The 22124-nt window shown below is 30.1% G+C and overlaps 1 protein-coding gene across 2 annotated transcripts in view; it reads left to right on the top strand.

Moving 5' to 3' along the window:
• Nucleotides 1-22124, top strand: part of LOC107441591 (follistatin-related protein 5) — a 427657-nt gene that overhangs the window by 286938 nt on the left and 118595 nt on the right. For both annotated transcript variants that reach the window (XM_021147212.3, XM_021147214.3), the window contains exon 3: nt 880-1006. In XM_021147212.3, coding sequence (XP_021002871.1) covers nt 880-1006 — 127 coding nt within the window. The remainder of the gene's footprint in view (nt 1-879; nt 1007-22124) is intronic.

Here is a 22124-nt window from a genome sequence, read left to right as displayed (position 1 = left end):
CTAGTTCAACCTCTAAGTTTGTATCTAAACAGGTGATGGTCCAGTGTATAGTAATACGAATACAACAATTCAATATTTAGTAATCCGAATTCGATAATCCGATATGTGATGATAATCCAAATGCAATAATTTAATATATAATGAACCAAACTCCATAATCTTATGCATAAAATCATACAAATGCGTGGTACGTAATAATCCAAATGACAACTATAAACACAATGGATAAACAATGTTGTGGTTATAATTTTTTATTCCTTTTTTTAAAAATATTATACACAGTAATTTCAATATTTATGCTAGAGCCAATGTTGCTCAGGGGATAGAGCACTGGCATTGAGGTGACTCGGATTCACATCGCAAAGGTGGCTGGTCGATACGAATCCCGGCTTGTCCCGATCACAGTGCGTACGTGAAATATCCTCAGTGGTAGACGGATCATGGGTCAAAGTCAGGCTAACCATGGGATGTTTCCGTGGTTTTCTCTCCATGTAACACAAATGCATGATAATTCCATCTAAAAATTCATTCCATCAAATGTGTCCTAATACTTAATTCAGGAGTTCCCTTGTCTTCCGGATTGGATTCAACAAGGTTACGGAGTTGAACATTGGTAGAAGTAAACTCAAAATAGGGTCAGCTGTTCAATGATGGTTATAAAATAAAAATAAAATTTTTTTTTTCCTGTCTGTACACATTTTCTGTTCCAGTTCATTTATTTTCTCATCTCTAAATTTTCGGTCACAGGGTTGACTTTTAGAATTTATATGAATTTTCCCCATGAAGATTTATTTTATAATTAAACTTTGAATTAAAAATAATTATTTCCAGCTCTATTACGCTGTAACTTTATTGAATTCATTATCTCTTATTTTGTAGGGTCGTCGGATAGAAGATGAAAGTCGTTTTGTAGAAGATGATGAAGATCATTTCTTAGATGTTGATAGTGATGATGGACACGATGATGAAGAACCATTGCCACCTCTGGCACTGCCACTTCAAAACGGTACTGTTTCTTTGCACGCTTAAAATTATTAAATTCTATGCTATAAGTGAATAATACTCTTCCGAAAATGTTTTAAAATAAAATAATTTAAGGAGACAAAGGACTTTCAAATTTTTTTAAAAAAATTATCAAGGGATTTGTCTGAAATTCTCAGTATACATTTATATTGCCAAAAACAACTTATATACAATATTTAAAAAAGAATAGTTTAAAATTTAAGAGCTTAAAAAAATTGAAATTTCGAATTTTTATTGTTTTTTTATATTATTCCTCACCTCTGAAACTTTGTTAAAATGACAAAATTCTTTTAAAATATTATATATAAGATAACATAAAAAAATTGTTGGGGGAGTTTTTTTTTAGTTTTTTATTATTGAAAGAAATAAAAGTAAAACAGCAGTAAAAAACCAGCATTTCTGGAAAAAAATCATCATACCGCTATAAAATATGATGTATAAAAATTATACTATTTACTTAATTCAAGAAACTTTCCCAACAAAATGTTAATAATATTCATGAATATATAGCATCAAATTTTCAGGACAATAGAATGAAAGTTCATTTCTCTGAAACAATTTGTAAATTTGTCAAAAAGAATTTGTAAATTTGTCATTTTGAGAAAGATGACTTTTACAACTTTTTCATTGCAGGGCGTCAAAGGGGCGTGGTCAAAACAGAAATGGCCATAACTTCGTCAATTTGCTCTAATTCAAGATTTTTTTTTTAATGTTCAGTTTAATGCTTAGATTTCAAAAATATAAAAAGTTTAAAAATAATCAAAAATCGATTTATTAATCGATTTTTTTTTTTGACAAATTTTTGCCTATTTGATAGTTCCTTGTCACCTTAAGCAAAAATATACTGAATAGCATAACAAAATTTTTAAAACAAATTATAAAACTCCTATCATTCTCACATGACTCAGTTCCGAATTAAAAATAGAAACTGACTTCTTACTAAACTAAATGAATATTTTAAATTACAACCGTTGTTAAACAGTCTACCAGCATAACGGACGCGAGACATTATACTATACTTCTATATTAATTTTCGGAAAATTATGATATCTATAGAATTTACATAGAGTTGTTGGAACAAGCATTAGTGTGCTTACGATAGGATACTTGCAAGCGACCTCATGCGGGATTCTGCTAATCAGGTTTGAAACGTGACGTCACTTTAAGGCACCCAATTACATCAGATCCGAAAGCTCATTCAGCTTAATAATAAATACAAGCTTTTAAGTTAAAACTTCAAAGCGCCACGCGCAACCACGTGATTAGAAGCAACCATGTGGTTAATTGCGAGTACATAGCATTTCTATCAACATCTTGTGGCAGTTCTTGGTTTTGTGTAACAACTAAAATTAAATTTCTAAAATAAAATTATTATGTTAGGACCCTATTTCAGACAATTACTTGCAATATTTCCATTGTAATAAAATGTTTTCAATATGAAATTTTTTAAAAAAAAGACATTTTTTGGAGAAGAGATTAGGAGACTTTAGAAGATGACAATTCAGGAAAAATACACTTGACAAAACAAGATTTCAATGACAAAAGCTGTGAATAAGCTTTTAGTGAATTTAATCATAACCATTTAAGGTATGTATTCCAATTATTAAACCAATAAACAAAACAAAGCGAAAGAATAATAAATATTTTGAGGATCATTAAAAGTCTTCCATAAGCTTCTGAATTCAAAAAACTTTATAATATTTTTTATAAACTAACAACAAAATATAAGCTGCTCGGGCTTTGTTTCATCCATTTTGTATATCTTCCTCAGTTCCTCCTTCGTTGTTAGTTATACTGTACTGTCTATGGCTATATACCAAGTTTATAGTCAAAACATAAAGATACTACTGTTATAGATGAAACTAAAACTTTTAAATATCGGAGTCTCCCAAATGTAATTAATTGCAATTAATGCTTAGATGTAGTATCAGAAGGGGAAAAGGGGACACTCTGATTAACTTTTCTTCAAATAAACGGATTTTTATACACTAGGACTCAATCTTAGTGAATCCATTGCTATTAGTTAGTGCAAACGAAGTTTTAAGTTACGAAATAGCACACAAAAACGCACTTCCTTTGAATAATTATTTATTGTTTTCCCCGGGTTTGGATTCCTGCCCCTTAAAATATTGTGCGTAGCTGAAATCTGGAAATTATGGTAAAAGTTCGTCTTCACTAATTAATTAGCATATTTAAGCATAGGCCTTTAGGCCATTAAGATTCAGCTCTAGGAAATGAAATTTGAAAATTAAATCAAAAGTTAGTTAAGGTGTTTGCTTTTTTATATATTACGTGCTGTACATACGGTGAATTAAAAACATTGGAACCTTAACAAAAATGAACTCTTATAAGATAAACAATTACCATTTTTAACTTCTGCTCTTTCTGAAGTGTTTGTATTATATGAGAAATTCACTTTAAAATTTCAAAAATAAAAACATTTAAGTACAAATTTAAGAAGGAAACAATTCATCATTTTATGCTTCCTAGATAAGAAAATAAAAAAAGAAATACATCTTTGTTGGAAGAAAGCTTCTTAGTAAAATAAGTAGAAAAATTATCCAGTCGTTCAGATCCTACCTCATTTATTAAGATTTAATAACCGCCATTTTTATTCACTCCGAAAATTTTTTTTATAATTCATTTAAAGAAATCAAACATTAATCAAAATCCAAATGTAATAGCTTTGTAATCTAAATTAATTTAAAAGACAAGATTAAAGGAAATAGCAGGAAAAAAAAACTTGCTCAGACATTCATACACTATAAAAATAAATACAAATCCTTTCTTCTCGAACGAAAAAAAAAAGAAAAAAATGAAAATTTAAAACGTAAACTTTTCTACCGGTATTATTTCCGGCGAATGAACAAAGGGTTCTAGTGCTAATTAATATTCATAAGACTGTGTTTTGGAAAAATACTTCAAAAGTGATTTTTTTTCTTGCTAAAACCATTTATAAAAATTTCGATTGGCACTATACTCTTTACATGCTCATTAGCAAAACCTCTTCAGAATCTTGAAAAGGGGTCGAAAAAATATTCTTTTCTTAAGAATCTTAAAACAAAAGGCTGGCTCATTAGCGCTATGTAGTTAATAGATCGTTTAAAATCAAATAATATAGCTGTATATTCGGGACACGTTTAAGGATACCACTTCTTTTAATGGACGCACTTACACTGGATGGGTTTGAGAGAGTATACTTTCTTCTTTTTTTTAATTCGAAGATTTTTTTTTTCATTCTACACCATCAACACATCACTTTGTTTTGAAATAATCATTTGATTTAGAACTTTAAAAAAAAAGAGAGATTAAAAGACCTAAGAGAATGCTATCACCAAAATGTCTAAAGATTAGATGTTCTTTTTGTTGCTCCATTTTTTTTATGAATAAAGAATCTTTTGCTATGCGGAATTAAATGTTGCAAACTGTCTCACGGGATATTGTTTTTAATGTGTTTTTTAAGGAGTTATTCTAATCATTAAAAAGTAAGTACATTTAATTTGCTTTTTATATAAAAATTAAAATGACGTTTTTTTTTTATAAAAAGAAACGGCTTCGTGTATTCTGCCAAACGAAAAAAAAATAAGCAGTAAAAAATTAACCCGTGGGCTTAAAAAGAAACTTCAGCATTTTCAAAAAAAAAAAAATGTATCGTCGAATTAAAAACGCACTTAAAATAAATAGCTCTAAGGCATAATCTGTTATGGTTATCTTAAATTCTGATGACTTAGTAGAAATGATAATAAGTTCAAGTTAACAACCAATAAATTTCTTCCGAAAAATACTTTGAAGAAAAATATTACTTTAATTGAAAGGCATTAAGAAAAAAGTAAGTTTTGTTTTTTATTTATTATCTTCTACAGGCAGTTTTTAAGTTGATAGTTTTTACGCTTGCATGTAGAATGTATTCAGTGTGCTAGGTAAAAAATAAGCTTATTTTAAAGATTTTTTTTCAATGCTTTAAGGAATACATTAGCAGGATGGAGTATTTTTACTCGCTGTGTTACAACATTTCGGTAAATGTTGGGTGACGATTAAAGCTTTTTATAGAGATTGCATACAGAATTAATGCTGGACGACAAAAAAGAACTTGTAAGTTTACAATATCAGTTTTAATGGTTTAAAATACGAAATAAAGTGCTAAACTTTCAAATAATTATATTAACATTACCGAATTGTAAGCTTATAATGAAATTTTCTGTTGTGGGTCGTGAAAGAGTCATAAAACAACAGGCTAGCATAAGTAATAATATTATTTTTATAAGAATAATTCGCGATCGCAACGCTCGAGTACGCCGTCTAGCGGGAGCCTGTAAATATCGGACATTAATTTATCACGTTTTCATTTAGTTCCATCAAAGTCATTGACTGAATCAGACGCCATTTTTTAGCAGCAAATAAGAAACAAAATTTCCCTAAGGAAAAGGCCGAAGAACTTGAAAAAAATCTCCAGAATATTAGTAAATCTTTCAGGAACAGAACACGCCAAACATTTGAAGAAAAATTCCTCAATAATTTTTAATTTCTATTATCAACAAACTTGCAACTGATGACTTCCGATTTCGGATACTGTTACAGATGTGTGTATTAAGGTAAAATGCATTTCTTCTGTCTTCAATTCATTACGAATTAAAGTGAAGTCAACATTGCTTTCGTCATTCCAGTGAATAAATATGAATTCAGAACATACAGAATTGTAATAGTTATAGCATATTCTTCTTCGTTATAGAATAGTATATATTTCTGTATCCATATAATTCGGAAAACAACAATAAAAAATTATCCAAGTTACTTGAAATAGTGCCATTTGTGCTGATTCTTAATTAATTTTAATCGTTTTCTTGGTAAGTATTTTTTAGTTTTGAAAGAATAAGTTCAACTAGAATTCAGCTATTCTGTTTTTAGCTACATATTCAAATTCATATCAATTATAAAATTTTGCTGTGTAGTATGTTATCTAAAAGTAATGAAGGTATAAACTATGTATCTATTATTTGAGAATAAAGTTTTCAAACAAGGAACTTATCATTTTGGAATTCTCCGGGAATCATAAATCAGGTAAGTGCAATGATTTTTACAATAAAAAATTTGCTTGTAAATATTTTTTTTTCATTTGATGATGGTTCTCTACAGAATGGTTTTTTACGTCTGATTAAGAACTATAAGAATAATAAAAAAAGAAACAATATGAAAGTTTTTATTTCAATGTTAAGAATTCTTAAAATCGTTTTTTTTATCCTAAGAATTCTTTATTTTCCGTTTTTTAGTTTATAATTTTTTGATAAAAATTGTTCTCAAAATACTTTTTTTGAAAAATTAAATGGTATAACATTATGTGTTTATGTATACTTCTTGTATATTCCAATGTTTGAAGTAATATGATTCAGAAAAGTATGGAATAAAAATTCGGTACTTACGTATTAACGCCACCGCCGCTACAGATTTGGCGGTTTTTAAGTGCCGCCAATCTACACTTAAAATTTTTGCGACAATTCATAAAATAAAACACTTTATTTAAAATCAAAATAGTCAATCGGATTTCGGTGGAAAATGAGCCGATATAGAGTTTAGCATAGATTCAAAACAATCATATCGCCATATGAACTCTGATAAATAAGATTCCAAATGAAATAACATTTCCAAAACGTACGTTTACCAAGATAAAGTTTTATGTTGTGGGAATTGGTACATTTTCGTTTTTTCGGTAAAATATTTCCCTCCTGAAAAAATAAAATTGCATCTTGTTTTGTTTTTGGCAAATCCCAAAGACGAATTTTCGTAGCACTAAAAATGGCGACAAAAAAGAATTGTTTTTTTTTTTTTGTTTCGTCAGCATTCTTTATTTTACGTTTCTTAGTTTCTAAATAATGATTTTTATTGAAACTTGAAATTTTTTGATAAAAATTGTTGTCAAAAAACTTTGTTTACAAAATTAAATTTCATAAAATTATGAGGCTTATGTATACTTTTTGTTCATTTTAATTTTTGAAGTAATATGATTCTTAAAACTATAGAATGTAAAGTTTAAATGGGCCTTTCATGTTATATCATTAAATTTAGTAATACTATTTCTCGGGCATTAGGTTTTAACTCTTATAAGAATATACATATTTTTTTCTGTTAATGTACAAATATTTTTCCGATGTGTTTTGGATGTTCCTTCTCTAATAAAAAGAGATACCATTTTGTTTTCGGTTGTACAAGAAAGAAGATCAAGCATTTTTCTTTTTTAAATTTAATAAGCCACATTAAAGAAGGAACGTTGCAATGCTACACGCTACATTAACGACGTCTCCAGAGTAACTGAATGACGGTTCATATAGAAATCGCAGGTATGCGTCTCATACAACAACGCCCCCTATAGTTCGTTGCGATCGCGAATAGTAGAAGTAATAATAAAATTGCAGTTCAGAGAGATCGTAATGGAATACCTGTAAGAGGCATCTCGATCCTGATTGTATCTCGATACTGATTGGTTGTTGAAATGTGGCATTTGTTTACATTAGCAACTGTTCTTTTCATTCTATTTCGAGTAAGCCAAGCCCGTCAAGTATCAATTCTCTTCAGTGACGCATTCTATGAAGATTCTTTTACAAGCATTTCAATTCTTTCACTATATATTTCTTACTTAACACAGAGACAGACATAAAGCCATGCGGAACATAAACAAACTAGTTAGGTATCGAAGTTGCCAGGTGCACAAAACAAAAAATATATCACGGTTACAATAAAATAGATAAACAAATAATAAATATTAATTACGATTAAGATGTAGACGAGAAATAATTATATTTCAACAAATTAGATGTGCGATACGGCGCTGCATGTAATTATCTTCACGTTAATTAACATACTAGCTTACGGAGAAACTTAGCTCAACTTTGATACGCCATTTTGCTTATAAGCGATCAGCTGGAGCTGACGTCACAGGTCACATGAGTGGGTATCTGTGATCTTCTTCTTTTTGAAGTGCTGTTGTTGTAGTTCATTTACGTCGCACTAGAGCTGCCCAATGGGCTATTGGCGACGGTCTGGGAAACCTCCCTGAGGATGATCCGAAGACATGCCATCACAATTTTGATCCTCTGCAGAGGGGATGGCACCCCCGCTTCGGTAGCCCAACGACCTGCACGCGAAGTCGAGCGCTTTACGGTAGCACAGTTTAACGAGGACCAATACCTCACACCCTCGGTCCCTACGCAGACTGATCCAAGTGGGTCACCCACCCGCACACTGACCGCAGCCAATGAGGCTTGACTTCGGTGATCTGCTGGGAACCGTGTCGTAACGATCAGTCCACTGCGGGACCTTTTTGAAGAGCAAGTACCCTATTAAAAAAACCAGACGACATTATTAGTACTGTTTGGATTGATTCAGAGCGTTCGCGTGAACAGAATGTGCTTTAAACTCGGAACCTAAAAATTTAAAACATAATTTTTGTTATAGGATTATCCTTGGATTATCCCTTAAAAAAGCTGAACCATTATTGTGATTTTATTTGAATTTATTTAGTAATTTTAAACTTATGTAAGCCTTATTTTATAATGTGGAATCTGAACAATGCGCATGAGCAAATTTTTCTTTCGACCAATCAGTGACATTCAAGAACTTGGACAGTGTCGACGATTCATCCAATTTCTCGGACAGAGAAATCCCTCCAATTTCTCATATTCAAGAACTTGAACCATGTAAACAGGCCTTTACTGTAGTGATGAATTTGTTTTGTTACACTGTTTTTCTATTGAAATATTGAAGTTTTCATCAAATCACCATAACATTTAACTACATACTAACCATAACATTAACTGTAGTAAACAACTTGTTGTTATATATTATAGGAATATAAGTTTATGATGTTATATATTCCAAAGGAATTCAGAGCATATCTTGTTAGGCCTCGCACAGAATCTGCTGAAGTTACAGCAAAAAGATTACATTATATTACTAATAACTTTCAAAATATAAAAGTAATATATTGAAAAATGATTTCATGTGATTATTAGTTAATAAAAGAGTGGCGATGCTTATTAATCTGTCATTATTATTATTATTCTGATAAGTCGGTTTTTGGATTATTTTTCCCATTATTTATTTGTAAAAAAAATACGAAGAAAAGTTTTTCAATTTTTTTTTCATTATTTACAAATTTATCTGTATATTTTTGCACAAAATAGCTTTAGCTTCGATGCTTGTAAGAACATATTAACTTTGGTCCTAGGGTTCAGCTTTAGTGCCCAGAAACTAAATGGTATCTCAACCATGGTAAACTTTCCTCTACTTTTTTCAATATGTAAATGAAACTAATGCCTTAGTTGGAGATAAAAACAAATCGCAATAGCATAGTAAAATAATCTCCGTTTTTTAAAAATATTAAAATAATTCCATTTGTTTTTTCAAATGCTGGAATAATTTCAATGTTTTTTTTCCTAAACGTCTCTGAGAACCATCCTTCACCACGCTCGTCAACCATGAACTCTGAAACAGCTATAAAATAATCAGAAATACTCTTTTCTTGCTCCCTGACTTTTTCATTGATCATAAAGCGTTGGAAAAAAATTGAAATATTATCAATGCTAAACGATCATATTCAAATTACTTTTTCGTTGGCGAACTTTAAGTATCGTTAGCAGCAATGAAATTACTCGCCAAGAACATATAGGGAGTGGTTCGTCTAGGGCACAATCTTACAAAAATTTTATGGCAGTGAAGGCCCGTTTAAGGCTAAGAGGTCTTCTGCCATCAATTATGCATGTTAACTCAACTCCGGAGACTTCTTCCATTAATTAGGAAGGAAAGGGGTTGCGTGGTATTTGAGGGGAGGGAGAGAGCTTAAAGGAGGGAAAGAAATTATTTCTGGCGTCATGGCCGCATTAACGAGAATTGATGAGGGTGCCGGAAATTGAAAAGTGGAACTTCTTTTACCTCAAGGGAAGGAAAAGAACTGGGAGATTTATGCTTTCTATTTCTGGTGGAAAATCTTCGCATAGAATGCTGGAGGGTGGAGGAATGTGTGAATGGAACTTTAGAATCTGTCGCAAAAATGTTGACTTTTTTTTTCTATATAAGTTGCGTTGCCTACGGATAAGTGCTCATATAAATGAAAATTATTGGTGATTATGGAGGAATGTATGAATAATTTAAACTGCCATCTTTTTTATTTTATAATTTTAATTTTTATCGGTCTAAAATATCCTCTGCAGTCTTTTGTAATTTTGCTGCGACTTTAAAGAATAGATTTAACATGATATAAAAGCAGAAGCTTTTTGAAGAAAAAATAAAATGCTCTTGAATTCGATTTTATTTTATTGCTGGTGCAAGAGTTATAGAATGGCTATAAAAGGTTAAAATATAGGTTATTGTACAGTGCGCAAAATAAAAAAAATGGACCACCCTGAATAACTTTTGATATAATGATCGGATCTTCACACCTAGCACAAAATCTTAATGGTTCGAGGGTGACCTCAAATAAGATTTTTTTTTCTTCAAAATTTAATTTCTCAATAATTATTTGATAAATTTCACTCTAATTTTGTATTTTGCAATTTAAATTATAACATTCATTCATCATTACATTCTTTAAAATGACGCAGGGCTCGAAAAAACTCAAAACTTTTACCCGTCCCCGAGGACGGCTTGTCCAACAATGTACCCGTCCTCCTTTGGAACTAACCCGTCGCTTCTAAATAAATAAAAATATAATTTTCTCTTATTTCTTACAAACATTTATATAAATTGCACAATGAATTAGTAGTTACTAGGATTACAAATACTAGGATTGCATTATACAGTAATTAAAGGAATACTAGGTTACTAATAGGAAACCAGTATTTCTTTTAAAAAATAATTTATTTCTTTTATGAAATATTTTATTTCTTTTATGAAATTATTTAAATGTCAAATGTCAAGTTATCTGGAATGTCAATTTATCCGAGGGTACTGCGCTTTTTAAATGAATCAAATATGACGTTTGCCAGTTCCACAATCAAGCTAATAATTTACAGAGGTTTCTGCACAGAAATCTGAAATGGGTTTTCCATTTAGGTAGATGTTCATAATTGCGTTTAACGCTTCTTGTTTAAGACCAGTACGTAATTTTTTTTTTTTTTTTTTTTTTTTTTTTTTTTTTTTTTTGTAAGTTCATTGTTGGAAAGTCCCTTTCAACCGCTGCAGTACGAGAGAGAGAAAACATCAATTCCACCAATCGCAGTCTGTTGCTGTGTTTCTAGATTAGAGGGTCATTTTAGAAGTGAGGCGCTAGACTCTTGTAAGATAATAAAAATTGAAAATGTATCACCAACATTAAAGGGAAAATGGCCGTCCGCGCGGACGTCGGATTCGAGAAATTCGTTGTCCGCGGCGAATTTTTGACGGCCGAGGACGGGCGGTTTTTCGAGCCCTGAAATGACGTAAAAAATTACATACCTTACAATTACAAAATTTTTTAACTATTTTTTAATAAAATAATAAAAAATAATAAATATTTAGTAAAGTTATTTTTTGCGTTTAATTATCTTTGTATAAACAAAGTTTATAATTGCGTGAAAAAAATTTTTCAACTCACTTAAAAAGTTCTCGAGGTATGGTGAACTACGCAAAAAAGTAAAATTAACATTAAGGGTTCTATACTTTGGATCGTTCTCCTGACCAAAATATTGGAACCATATTTCATAAATCGCTTCTATTCCCCATAGTTTGGGGGTCAAAAATCCGAATCCACCGGGAAAAAAGGCGTTTTTACTCAAAGAAAGTGCATTTTTGTGTCTGATTTCGTTTCTTAAAATATCGTCAGCACTAAGTAATAAGCATATTTGCGGTCGCCCCCTTGAACCATTAAAGGATCAAAAGTAATTCAGGGTGGTCTGTTCATTTTAGGTCAGTAATATTTAAGATGTTATCTCGGAAATTTAAATTTACTCTTTAATTTAAATTAACTTATAGTAGTGACAAACTAAGTTGAGCATTCATACTTTCGTGGTTTTGCCAGATTTTCATAGCTACTCTCTGTGTTTAAAAATCTCGTTTTCGAGCTATTATCAGCCAGCAGTTTGGAAAGAATACCCTATTTAAAATTCCGCACGTTTCTTATAATTACTTTAAGTGCAAACTCTATAGCAGAGAGCTACCGTAGCAAAGCAGAAGGTGCCATAGATTTATTTTGATCTTGCTGAAAAAATATACCGAATTTCTCTTTTATGCAAGTGTTTTCAAAGTTAAACTAAAAAGAAAACAGTCTCTTGTGTACTATCCCCGTTTTTTTCCATCTCGCAATGTTCGCGTTAACGGCAATAGCGAAATTTCGTAAGAAAACTTGCAAAAGTGAAACGCTTCTTATAAAGCTTAAGCCTTCAAAGCTTCTTTGTTTAAAGTTTGTTAAACTATTCATATTTTTGAGTTAGTTTGTTTTAGCCTTTCGATATTGCACTAAGAAAAAAGTATGGTCAACGCTACCATTATATGGCAAAATTTACCGTGTTTCTGGCTGCATGGAAACAAAGGGTTCGATGATTTCTACTGAAGCGCTATGGTAAATGTAGTAAAATTTAGTAATTTTATCATACTTAGGAGAATGGTATAAAAATCCTTTATTCGGTTAAATTTTACTTTTCAGTTTTGTATTTTATACAAAATGTGTGATAAGATGGACTATAATTTTAAAAACCAGAAATTCCGGTAAGCCTTTACCATATGAACGGGAAAAAATACCAAATAAATTATTTAAATACTTATATTTTGGTTTTATTAACCAGAATTATGTTGTTTTTTTTTACCGGAAATATCACAACCATACAGTACGGTAATTTTATCAGAGAATTTTCGTCCACAGTTTATATATATACAATATATATTATCTATATATATAATATATATTACAATATCACAGTTTTTCCATTAATAATATCGCTTCTAATTATTAATGAAAGCAAATCATTAGATGGAAATTATAATTTTTATTAATTAAATTTTGAAACTATGTAATCATGATTATTAAAAGGCACTATTCGTATATAAGTGATTTAAGAATGTTGTAATAATTATACAGAAATTTTTTAAAAAAATGAATAAAATGCATGTCAAATCTCTTAATAAAAACTGTAAACTAACAAACCAAAAAATATTAACAAACCCCCCAAATAATCCTGAAGGCAACCATGGCCAACCATGGTAGCTCGACCAATAAACCATGAAACCAGCCAATAAACCAGCACAAAAACTCTGAAATATTATTATACACCTCTGAAACATCCCTGTAGATGCTCTGTAAGAAACCGTAAACTACCAAACCTAAAAGCATTTACAAACACCCAAATAGAAGTCTAAATAAACCATAAAAAACAGTGCTATTTCACTGAACCATTGAATATTATTCTAAACCACTGAAACACCGCTACGGATACTCGATAAAAAAAACACACCTTACTTAATTAAAATAAAAATAAAAACTTGAAAATTTTTGAAAAAGCAAGTAGGTTGGGTTTTTTATAATAGGGGAAAAGAACCATTTTTAAAACTTAGTGTAGAGGTTTTCATGTCTACACTCTATTCTTAAACAATGATCCATTACTTAGAATGATACGATCCTGTTTCGCTAAACACGAATCCTGCATTTGCTTGATTAGGAAAAATCTCCCATCGGTTAGAAAGGCCGAAAATGTTGCTATAGGAAAAAAAAGAAATTTATTCTGCTATTGTCCTACAGATATTCTATCGTAAAAGGAATGCTTGGGCAATTGAAAGTGATTGCCTGTATTGTCAGAATACTAATAAAACTCATCATCTGTATAGTTATTCTATTTTTTTGCAACAAAAGAGGTTTTTTCGCCATTGCCTCATAAGTTAAATCTTTTGCGGTGATTAATACTAAGATTATTGGTTGCCAACTAAATTTTTTGTAGCGGATTGTTGTTATTAAAGTAATCGATTCTTGGATATGGATACCATTTTTCCGAAAAAAAAGTTCTGGATTTTGTTCTGAAAGATTTGAGTTTTAAGCTCAAACTGCAGAAATGGCATGTTTCTTTTCTTTGATTTATAAACAATTGTTTGTTGTTGAAGGTGTTTCTTCTGTTTATAAGCAATGTTTTGTTGTTGAGGCTGTTTTTCTTTGGTTTATAAACAATGTTTTGTTGATGATGCTGTTTTTCTTTTAATGATAAAAAATTTATGTGTGTGGTGCTGTTTTTCTTTACTCATAAACAATGTTTTGTTTTTGCTTTTTTCTTTGATTTATAAACTATGTTTTGCTGTTGATTCTGTTTTTCTTTGGTTTATAAGCAATGTTTTGTTGATGATGCTGCTTTTCTTTTATTGATAAAAAATCTATGTTTTTAATGCTGTTTTTTTTATTTATAAACATTGTTTTATTTTTGCTTTTTTTCTTTGATTTATGAACTATGTTTTGTTGTTGATGCTGTTTTTCGTTGATTTATAAACAATTTAAATGCATTGTTTTGAAATTATATCTTGTGTTTTTTAGAAGCGTCGTAGAATAGCGATTCGGTTCATATAAATAAAAATTGTAAGATAATCGTAAAAGAAATCTAGTTTGGTGAGACTCGTTGCACAGGCGTATTAGATTTGTTGCTAATAATTTTCTAATAACAAATTTAAATTCACTTCGACTTTGAGAAAAAAAAGTATGGTCCAAGTTACTAGAAAATGGTAAAATGGTTAACTGTGCTTCTGGCTCTATGGGAACACAGAAAAATTCGGAAAATTTTACCGAAGTGCTTTGGTAATGATTGTGGTAAAATTAACTATAAAGTATAGTTTTATAATGAGTGATAAAATTTGGTAAATATGGTAAAATTTGATAATTTTATCATATTATACCTTAGAGAATAGCATAAAACCATCTTTTCGGTTAAAATTAGTTTTTAGTTTTGTATATTGTTTGCTAAATGTGCAGTAATAAGACCTATATTTTTGAAAAGCATCAGAATTATAATTTTGAATTAATATATTTGAAATTTGATTATCATTAGTCAAGTGTTTTTTTAGAAATGACGATTTTAAACTTTAAAATCTTAAATTATATAAAACAATATTATAACTAAAATACAAGGGAGATTTTACAATGAATGTACTATACTATGCGCAATTAACATGCTTACGAAGTCCTACAATTATTTCAAGATGTTAAATATTTTAAGTATTCAATTAGTATTCAAGAAATTTAAATCTTTGGAGTAATTCAAAGAGTTAATCAGTAATAGTTTTCTTAATTTAGTATTTTACTGTAATTCTTATTCACCTGTTCATACAAAATTAGCCTTAAAATGTATATGTAAAAAAAGCTTGAAAGGCTATTTAATTGTTTTAAAAACATTAAAATTGTGCATTTTTAAAACTGTTCCTGTTTGACTAGTTATTTTTCTAAATTTTTAGCTTGATTTTTCGACGTCTATTTTTTTAAAGTCATAAAAGTTATTTTTTATTAAGGGATTTTCGCTATTGTTACTTATTACAAAATTATTTAGTAGAGTTAATAATATTATTTCGCAAACAAATATGACTAAAAATAAAAGTCTGTTAAACATGTCATTATTATTGCCTGCTGTTATTTCTAATGTATTCATTTTATTTCTATTAAAAAACTTCGAAATAGAATTTTTTTGGAGTTTTAAAAAGTTATTTAAAATAAACAGGAAATTTGAAGTTTGTGTTTTCTTTTATTATAATTATAAAAATTTTATAGTTATATATAAAAATATTACAAAATATAAAATTGAACAAAATATTATCATCACATTAACTATAATGTTATAAGTACTGAAATATTATAAATATAAAAATATCATGGCATAAAAATATCATAAACTTACATTTTTCTTATAAGACATTTAGTTTCTGTCTAAAGTTTCGTTCATTTACTGTATGTAAAATTAAAATTTTCATAGCATTTCCGCAGTGTATTTATCCTTCGAGAAAATGTGTTATTTTATCCTACATAAATGGATTTTGCGGACTCATTTTTCAGCGGAAATTCGTCGACATAATGAGAATAAATTTCACTCCTTCATGCTCATAATACGACATTAAATTTAATTAGACTCCACCGAGAAATATCTTTAAAACCGTTTCATATGATAATTATGCAGATTATGAAAGTAAGAAAAGAAAGTAGATCAGAATTCAATTTTTCTATTCTTCCATAAATTTCAATTTTCTTGTTTGAAAAGAATAAATTAAGTTTATTTTCCACTTGAAGTAATATTGTATTTTTTTTTAAAGTTATAATGAATAATAAATAAGCCATCGTGTCTGAATTCTTCATCAATCCTGTTCCGTAAAAATAAATTTCGAACTATAACTTTTATGAAAGTTTTCAATTAAATATCCCTATAGGCACTATCGTGAAATTTGACTTAGTTTAGCATTTTATGCATATTACAGTGAACAGTCCCGCAGTGGACTGATCGTTAAGACACGGTTCCCAGCAGATCACCGAAGTCAAGCATCATTGGCTGCGGTCAGTGTGCGGGTGGGTGACCACTTGGATCAGTCTGCGTAGGGACCGAGGGTGTGCGGTATTGGTCCTCGTTAAACTGTGCTACCGTAAAGTGCTCGACTTCGCGCGCAGGTCGTCGGGCTACCGAAGCGGGGGTGCCATCCCCTCCGCAGAGGATCAAAATTGTGATGGCATGTCTTCGGATCATCCTCCGGGATGTTTCCCAGACCGTCGCCAATAGCCCATTGTGCAGCTCTAGTGCGACGTAAATTAACAACAACAACAACAATTACAGTGAACAACCGAAATGGGTGACTGTTGACGTCCACCGGTGAATGTTGACTATCACATAGTCGCTTGGTAAATGTCCAAAATGTATACAAGGTCTAGTTAAGGGCCAGTGGCCGGTATATATTTGCCCGGTATGCCCTACATCATTGTTTGTTTAAGATTCAGTGCCACTGCCCGGTATACATTTGTCCGGTATGCCGTATATCAATTTTTTTTAAGGTCAAGTGCCACTGCGCAGTATGTTTTTACCCAGTACTCCGAACACTAATGTTTCTCCTCATTAATCCTCAGCGGAAATATAATAATATTATCGAATAAACTAATGTCGAATCGGATGTAACAAATATTTCGGGCATTAGCGAAAGCGGCTATGTGATTGTTGACATTCACCTTTGAAAGTCGACATTCTCTTGATTTCTGTCATTAACGGTAGCATATACCTGATTTCAGTAAACATAATTTGTAGACTAAAAAATTTTTTTACCTTTCAAGAAACTTCATTCGCTTCAAAAATATATAAATAGCAAATAACAGTCGACAGGTTTTAAGCGCTTTAAAAATTTACTCCCGTTTTCAAAACTTTTCAGACGTGAATGAGAATAAACAAAAATGTTTTGAAATAAAAAAATACGTAAAGTTGCCAACTAAAAATGGAAAAATGAAGGTGAGAAACGAAACTAGAAAAACTACAGTAACCGAAAGAGAAAAAAAGATGAAAAACAGAAAAAGATAAACCACAGTGGTCAAGGGTGGCAAATCAGGCTAAACTGATACGCCCTCATTCACATCTGGTATGTCTTGAAAATGGGCGTCTATTTTTGAAGCGCTTGAAACATGTCAACAGTTAATTGCTATTTGTATATTTTTGTAGCGAATTAATTTTTTAAACATGTATTATCTTACCGCTTCAGTTTCTTAAAAATTTAAAAAATTTATTGCTGAAATCTAACGTGTTGGCTTACAATAGTTTTTTTTTGTGATAATTTCTAATTGAATGTTTAAAAATATTTCATTTAATTTTGATTAACCTTCATAAATTTTTAATATACTGTTCAAAAAATTGTAGACCAATTTTTTGGTTAGATCCAATTTGTTAGCTTTTTCGGCCAGTTTCTAAGCAGTTGGATTTGCAAATGAAGTGGGAGTAGTATTAAAATTTGTGGTTCAAGTTCAATATGAATGTCTGAAATCTTAAGACTTTGACTGCGAGGTTGGAAAAAAAAAGACTAATATTGCTACCTAGGCAGGAAACTTGGGATATCTTATGATTTGTATACACTTAAATGAAGTCAACATAACGCTGCTCAAGGTCAAGTTGAAAAAGATATTTGTTTAATTTAACAAACGGGTTTTTTGTATAAAACATGTAACTTTTAACTAGTATATTTTTGCATTAATACTTTGGCCTGAGCTGCTCTATTGACTTTTGATATTCACACTTTTTAAATTCTACATTTAGCAACATCCACTGCAAAAAAGTGTACAGGCACTCTGAGCATCCGTAAAATCTATTTTTACCGTGAAGTTTTTTACCGTATTTGCCTTTAGTAATATTTATTTAATTACAGTGACTGAGGAAAAATAATCTTGTAAAATTACTATGCTGTATAGTGATGACATTTCTGATTTTAAAAAAACTATAATTTTGGTAATAAAACCCAAAATATACGATATTTAAACCATTCATTTGGTAGTTTTTCTGTTCATATGGTAAAGACTTACCGGAAATTCAGGTTTTCAAAATTGTAGTTCTTATCACTATAAAATTGAAAAGTAAATTTAACCGAATAAATAGTGTATATGCCATGCTCTGAGGTACCATGATATCGTTACCAAATTTTACCACAATTTACCAAATTTTACCACAGATTATAAAACCATATTTTATTATTAATTTTCACTAAATGATTACCCAAGCACTTCGGCAAAAGTTACCGAGCTCTTTGGTGCCTCCATAGAGCCAGAAACGCGGTACCATATTTACCATAATTAGATAATGATCATACCCATTTTCTCAGTGTGTTTGAAAACTGCAAGCATATCTTTGCACAATAAAGCGCGACAAATGACATGGATAGTTGTGGTAGAGAAGGAGGGGGGGGGGTCGAAATTTTTTTAAAACAAAGTCTAACTTCGTTTAGGGATATAAATTTAACTTCCAGATAAACTCATAGCATTAAATATTCATAAGCAAAATATTTTTTTGAAAAACTATTGCTTGGACATTCATTTGTTAAATATATGCATGTTGTGTAAAAAGGTTTATATCATGAGTAAATGAATTACAATATGGTGTTTCACATCTTCTAAAGGGAATAAACAATTCTAAGCCTTTTGTGTTAAACAAAATTAATACTTATCTCATTTTATCTTTACATTATTATTTATGATACTGGGAAATTTTATCACCTTCTACAATCTAGAATATCCGTTAAGTAATTTAGCCGCCAACATAATTTCGTAACTAAGTAAATAACGACAAAGAATAACCAATTATTCATGACCAGAATCCCTAACAATTCTATTTGTTTTCTCCCCGGCAATATCGTTTCATAAAAAAAAAAACGCCACAGAGAAAAACAAAATTCTCGCCAATCTTCCTAATTATCAGCTGTCAGGAGTTGGAAAAGTATCTTTATTACTTCGTGGCCTGTCTTCTGGCTGCTGTTTTACAGCTTTTTCACGACAAAATCGGCGAGTCGGCACATTTTGTAGAATCTTCTGCCATGAAAAATGTGAGGATGGTGCGAATTTTTTCGTCACTTTCTTTACTCTTTGTTTCCAAGCAATTTGTTCCCATTAGTTATGAAAGAAAATTTAAAGAAGTTAACTAATATCCTTGATATCTATTTTACTGATAAATAAATAAGAGACCCTAAAATTATATTCTTGTATATTTTTGCTTTCTTAACATTGAAAACTCTATCCATTTTTAATGTCCGATTTTTTTTCTTCAAATACCATACCTTGCTTAAATGCAATTCAAACCATTTATTGATTTCAAACCTAATTCTATCCATATTTTATTTTATTACGATTTTTCTAAATGACACAACTTCTTAAATGTGATTCCAACCATTTATTGATTTCAAATCAAACTTTATCCATTTTTATTTAAATACGATTTTATAAATACCATCTCTTATTTACAGTGCGATTCAAGTAATTTATTGATTTCAAACCAAACTCGGTCTAGTGTTATCTTTAAAATATTTGATAAGAAAAAACACTCATGTGCAATTTAAATTTAATCAACGGCGAGTTCTCTACCAATAAGAAAATTCATTTTTCGCTTACCCCGCTCGAACAGCCCATTGTAGAATGTTCTAATGGAGACTGAAACCTTCACCGTGCTTCGAGCTAGTAGCATGCCAAATTCTATTGTTCTCGATCAGATAGTTTAGAAGTCTGTAAAGGACAGATTAACAGACAGGCAAACACATTTTTATGTAGATAGATTGTTGAACCTATACATATATTTATATGTTTAAACCGATAGATAGATACATTTTATTGCAACTTGGACTCAACACCAGAAAATCAATTTAGCACAAAAGGGACATACACAAAAATAAAAAACTATTTTAATGATATCAATAGATTAAAATCATTAATCACTCAAAGAATAATCTTACTATCCTTTGGTAGAACTAATATACAGTGCGCAGTAAAAATAAACAGACAACCCTAAATAACTTTTTATTTAATAATCGGATCTTCATGTTCTAGGACTCAATTTTAATGGTTCAAGAGGGTGACCTCGAATAAGCTAAGTAATTTGGACAGAGAATATTAGATATAAAGATATAGACGATATAAGTTACGAAATAAGACAAAAGCGTACTTTCTATGAAAATAACTTTTTTTCGACAGATTCAGATTTCTGACCCCCAAAATATAAGGGGTAGTCCTGATTTGGCAAATAGGGTCCCAATAATTTCGTCAAGAGAACGTTTCAAAGCCTGGACCCTTTGTCAATTTTACTTTTTGCGTGTATTTCGCCATATCCGCAAAAACTCTCAAGCAAATTGAAAAGCTTTTTGCTCATAGTTATAAAATTCGTTTAGCCAAAGATAATTCCAAGCAAAAAAATAACTTTTAGTAAATATTTATTATTTTTTTATTTTATTTAATAATAGGAAAAAGTTTGAAACTATATGGTATACAATTTTTTATATTAATTTCAAAACTGTAGTTTTACCTTGAAAAATACTGAGTTTAAGTGAAAACGGCAAAATATTTCCTGAGAAATTGAATTTAAAAAAAGGCATTTTTTTACATCGATTTTTCAGAAACTCTTTGACCGATGTCGCTCAAACTTTGTATTTTTCTTTATAAAATTACTTTCTTTAAAATTATGAAAAAAATTTTAAACCATAGAATTCAAAAAAAAATTTCGAGTAATATTAAATAAAATAATACAAAAAATAAATATGTACAAAAAGTTTTTTTTTGTTTAGAATTATCTTTAGATAAAAGAATTTCCTGATTGTGCGAAAAAATTTTTCAATTCTCTTGGAAAGTTCTCAAGATATGGCGAACTACGTAAAAATTAAAATTAACACTAGATTGCCCAAGGAAGATTTTTTGACTGCTTTTTTAATTCAATTAGAAAAACAATGATGTAACTAATGACACAATTTCTTAGAATTTTATGATTTTCATAATTATTTTTATTGTTGATATTTACTAATAACTTGTTATATAACTGAAAATAATATCAAAATTATTAAAAATTAATTTTAAGCAAATTTCCTTATACACTAGTTATTCTTTCACAATGCTCTCATTTTGACTGCTTTTGGGTAATATAGGTATTTCAGTCTTTCTTGTGTTAAAAATAAGGGATCCAAACTTTGGACCTCTCTCCTGAACCCTCTGAAACCGTTAAGAATGAGTCCAACGTGAAGATCCGATCATTAGAAGTTATTCAGGTGATCTGTTTATTTTTTGTGCACTGTACATTCATTTCTTGAACTTGAAATCATAAGAACAACTTTGCATCCCTTGTTACTTCATTTTAGCATTACTTTTAATGACAACAACGTAAACAATGGAAAAAACTCATTTTAATAAGTGTTATAAATTATTAGCCATAAAAAGGAAAATATCCCCCAATTACTTGAATGATAATGTCTAGTTACTATAAGATAAATTTGATGCACGTAATTGTTTGATCTGATAATACTTCAAAAATAAATTAAATTCTATTCATTTTAAAAACCAGATTTAAAACGTAACTGCTAAAATAAACATGGAGTAGCAGTAAAAAGAGCCTGCTAATAACAATGTTTGATTGACATTATACACGGGAATCGATCGTTTGCGGCGAAGGCGGCGTCACCTGGGGGCTGAACAGGTG

This window comes from Parasteatoda tepidariorum, chromosome 4 (genome assembly GCF_043381705.1).
Source record: "Parasteatoda tepidariorum isolate YZ-2023 chromosome 4, CAS_Ptep_4.0, whole genome shotgun sequence".
NCBI classification, from domain to species: domain Eukaryota; kingdom Metazoa; phylum Arthropoda; class Arachnida; order Araneae; family Theridiidae; genus Parasteatoda; species Parasteatoda tepidariorum.
Note: the sequence above shows the minus strand (reverse complement) of the source record. Positions and strands in the feature narration are given on the sequence as shown.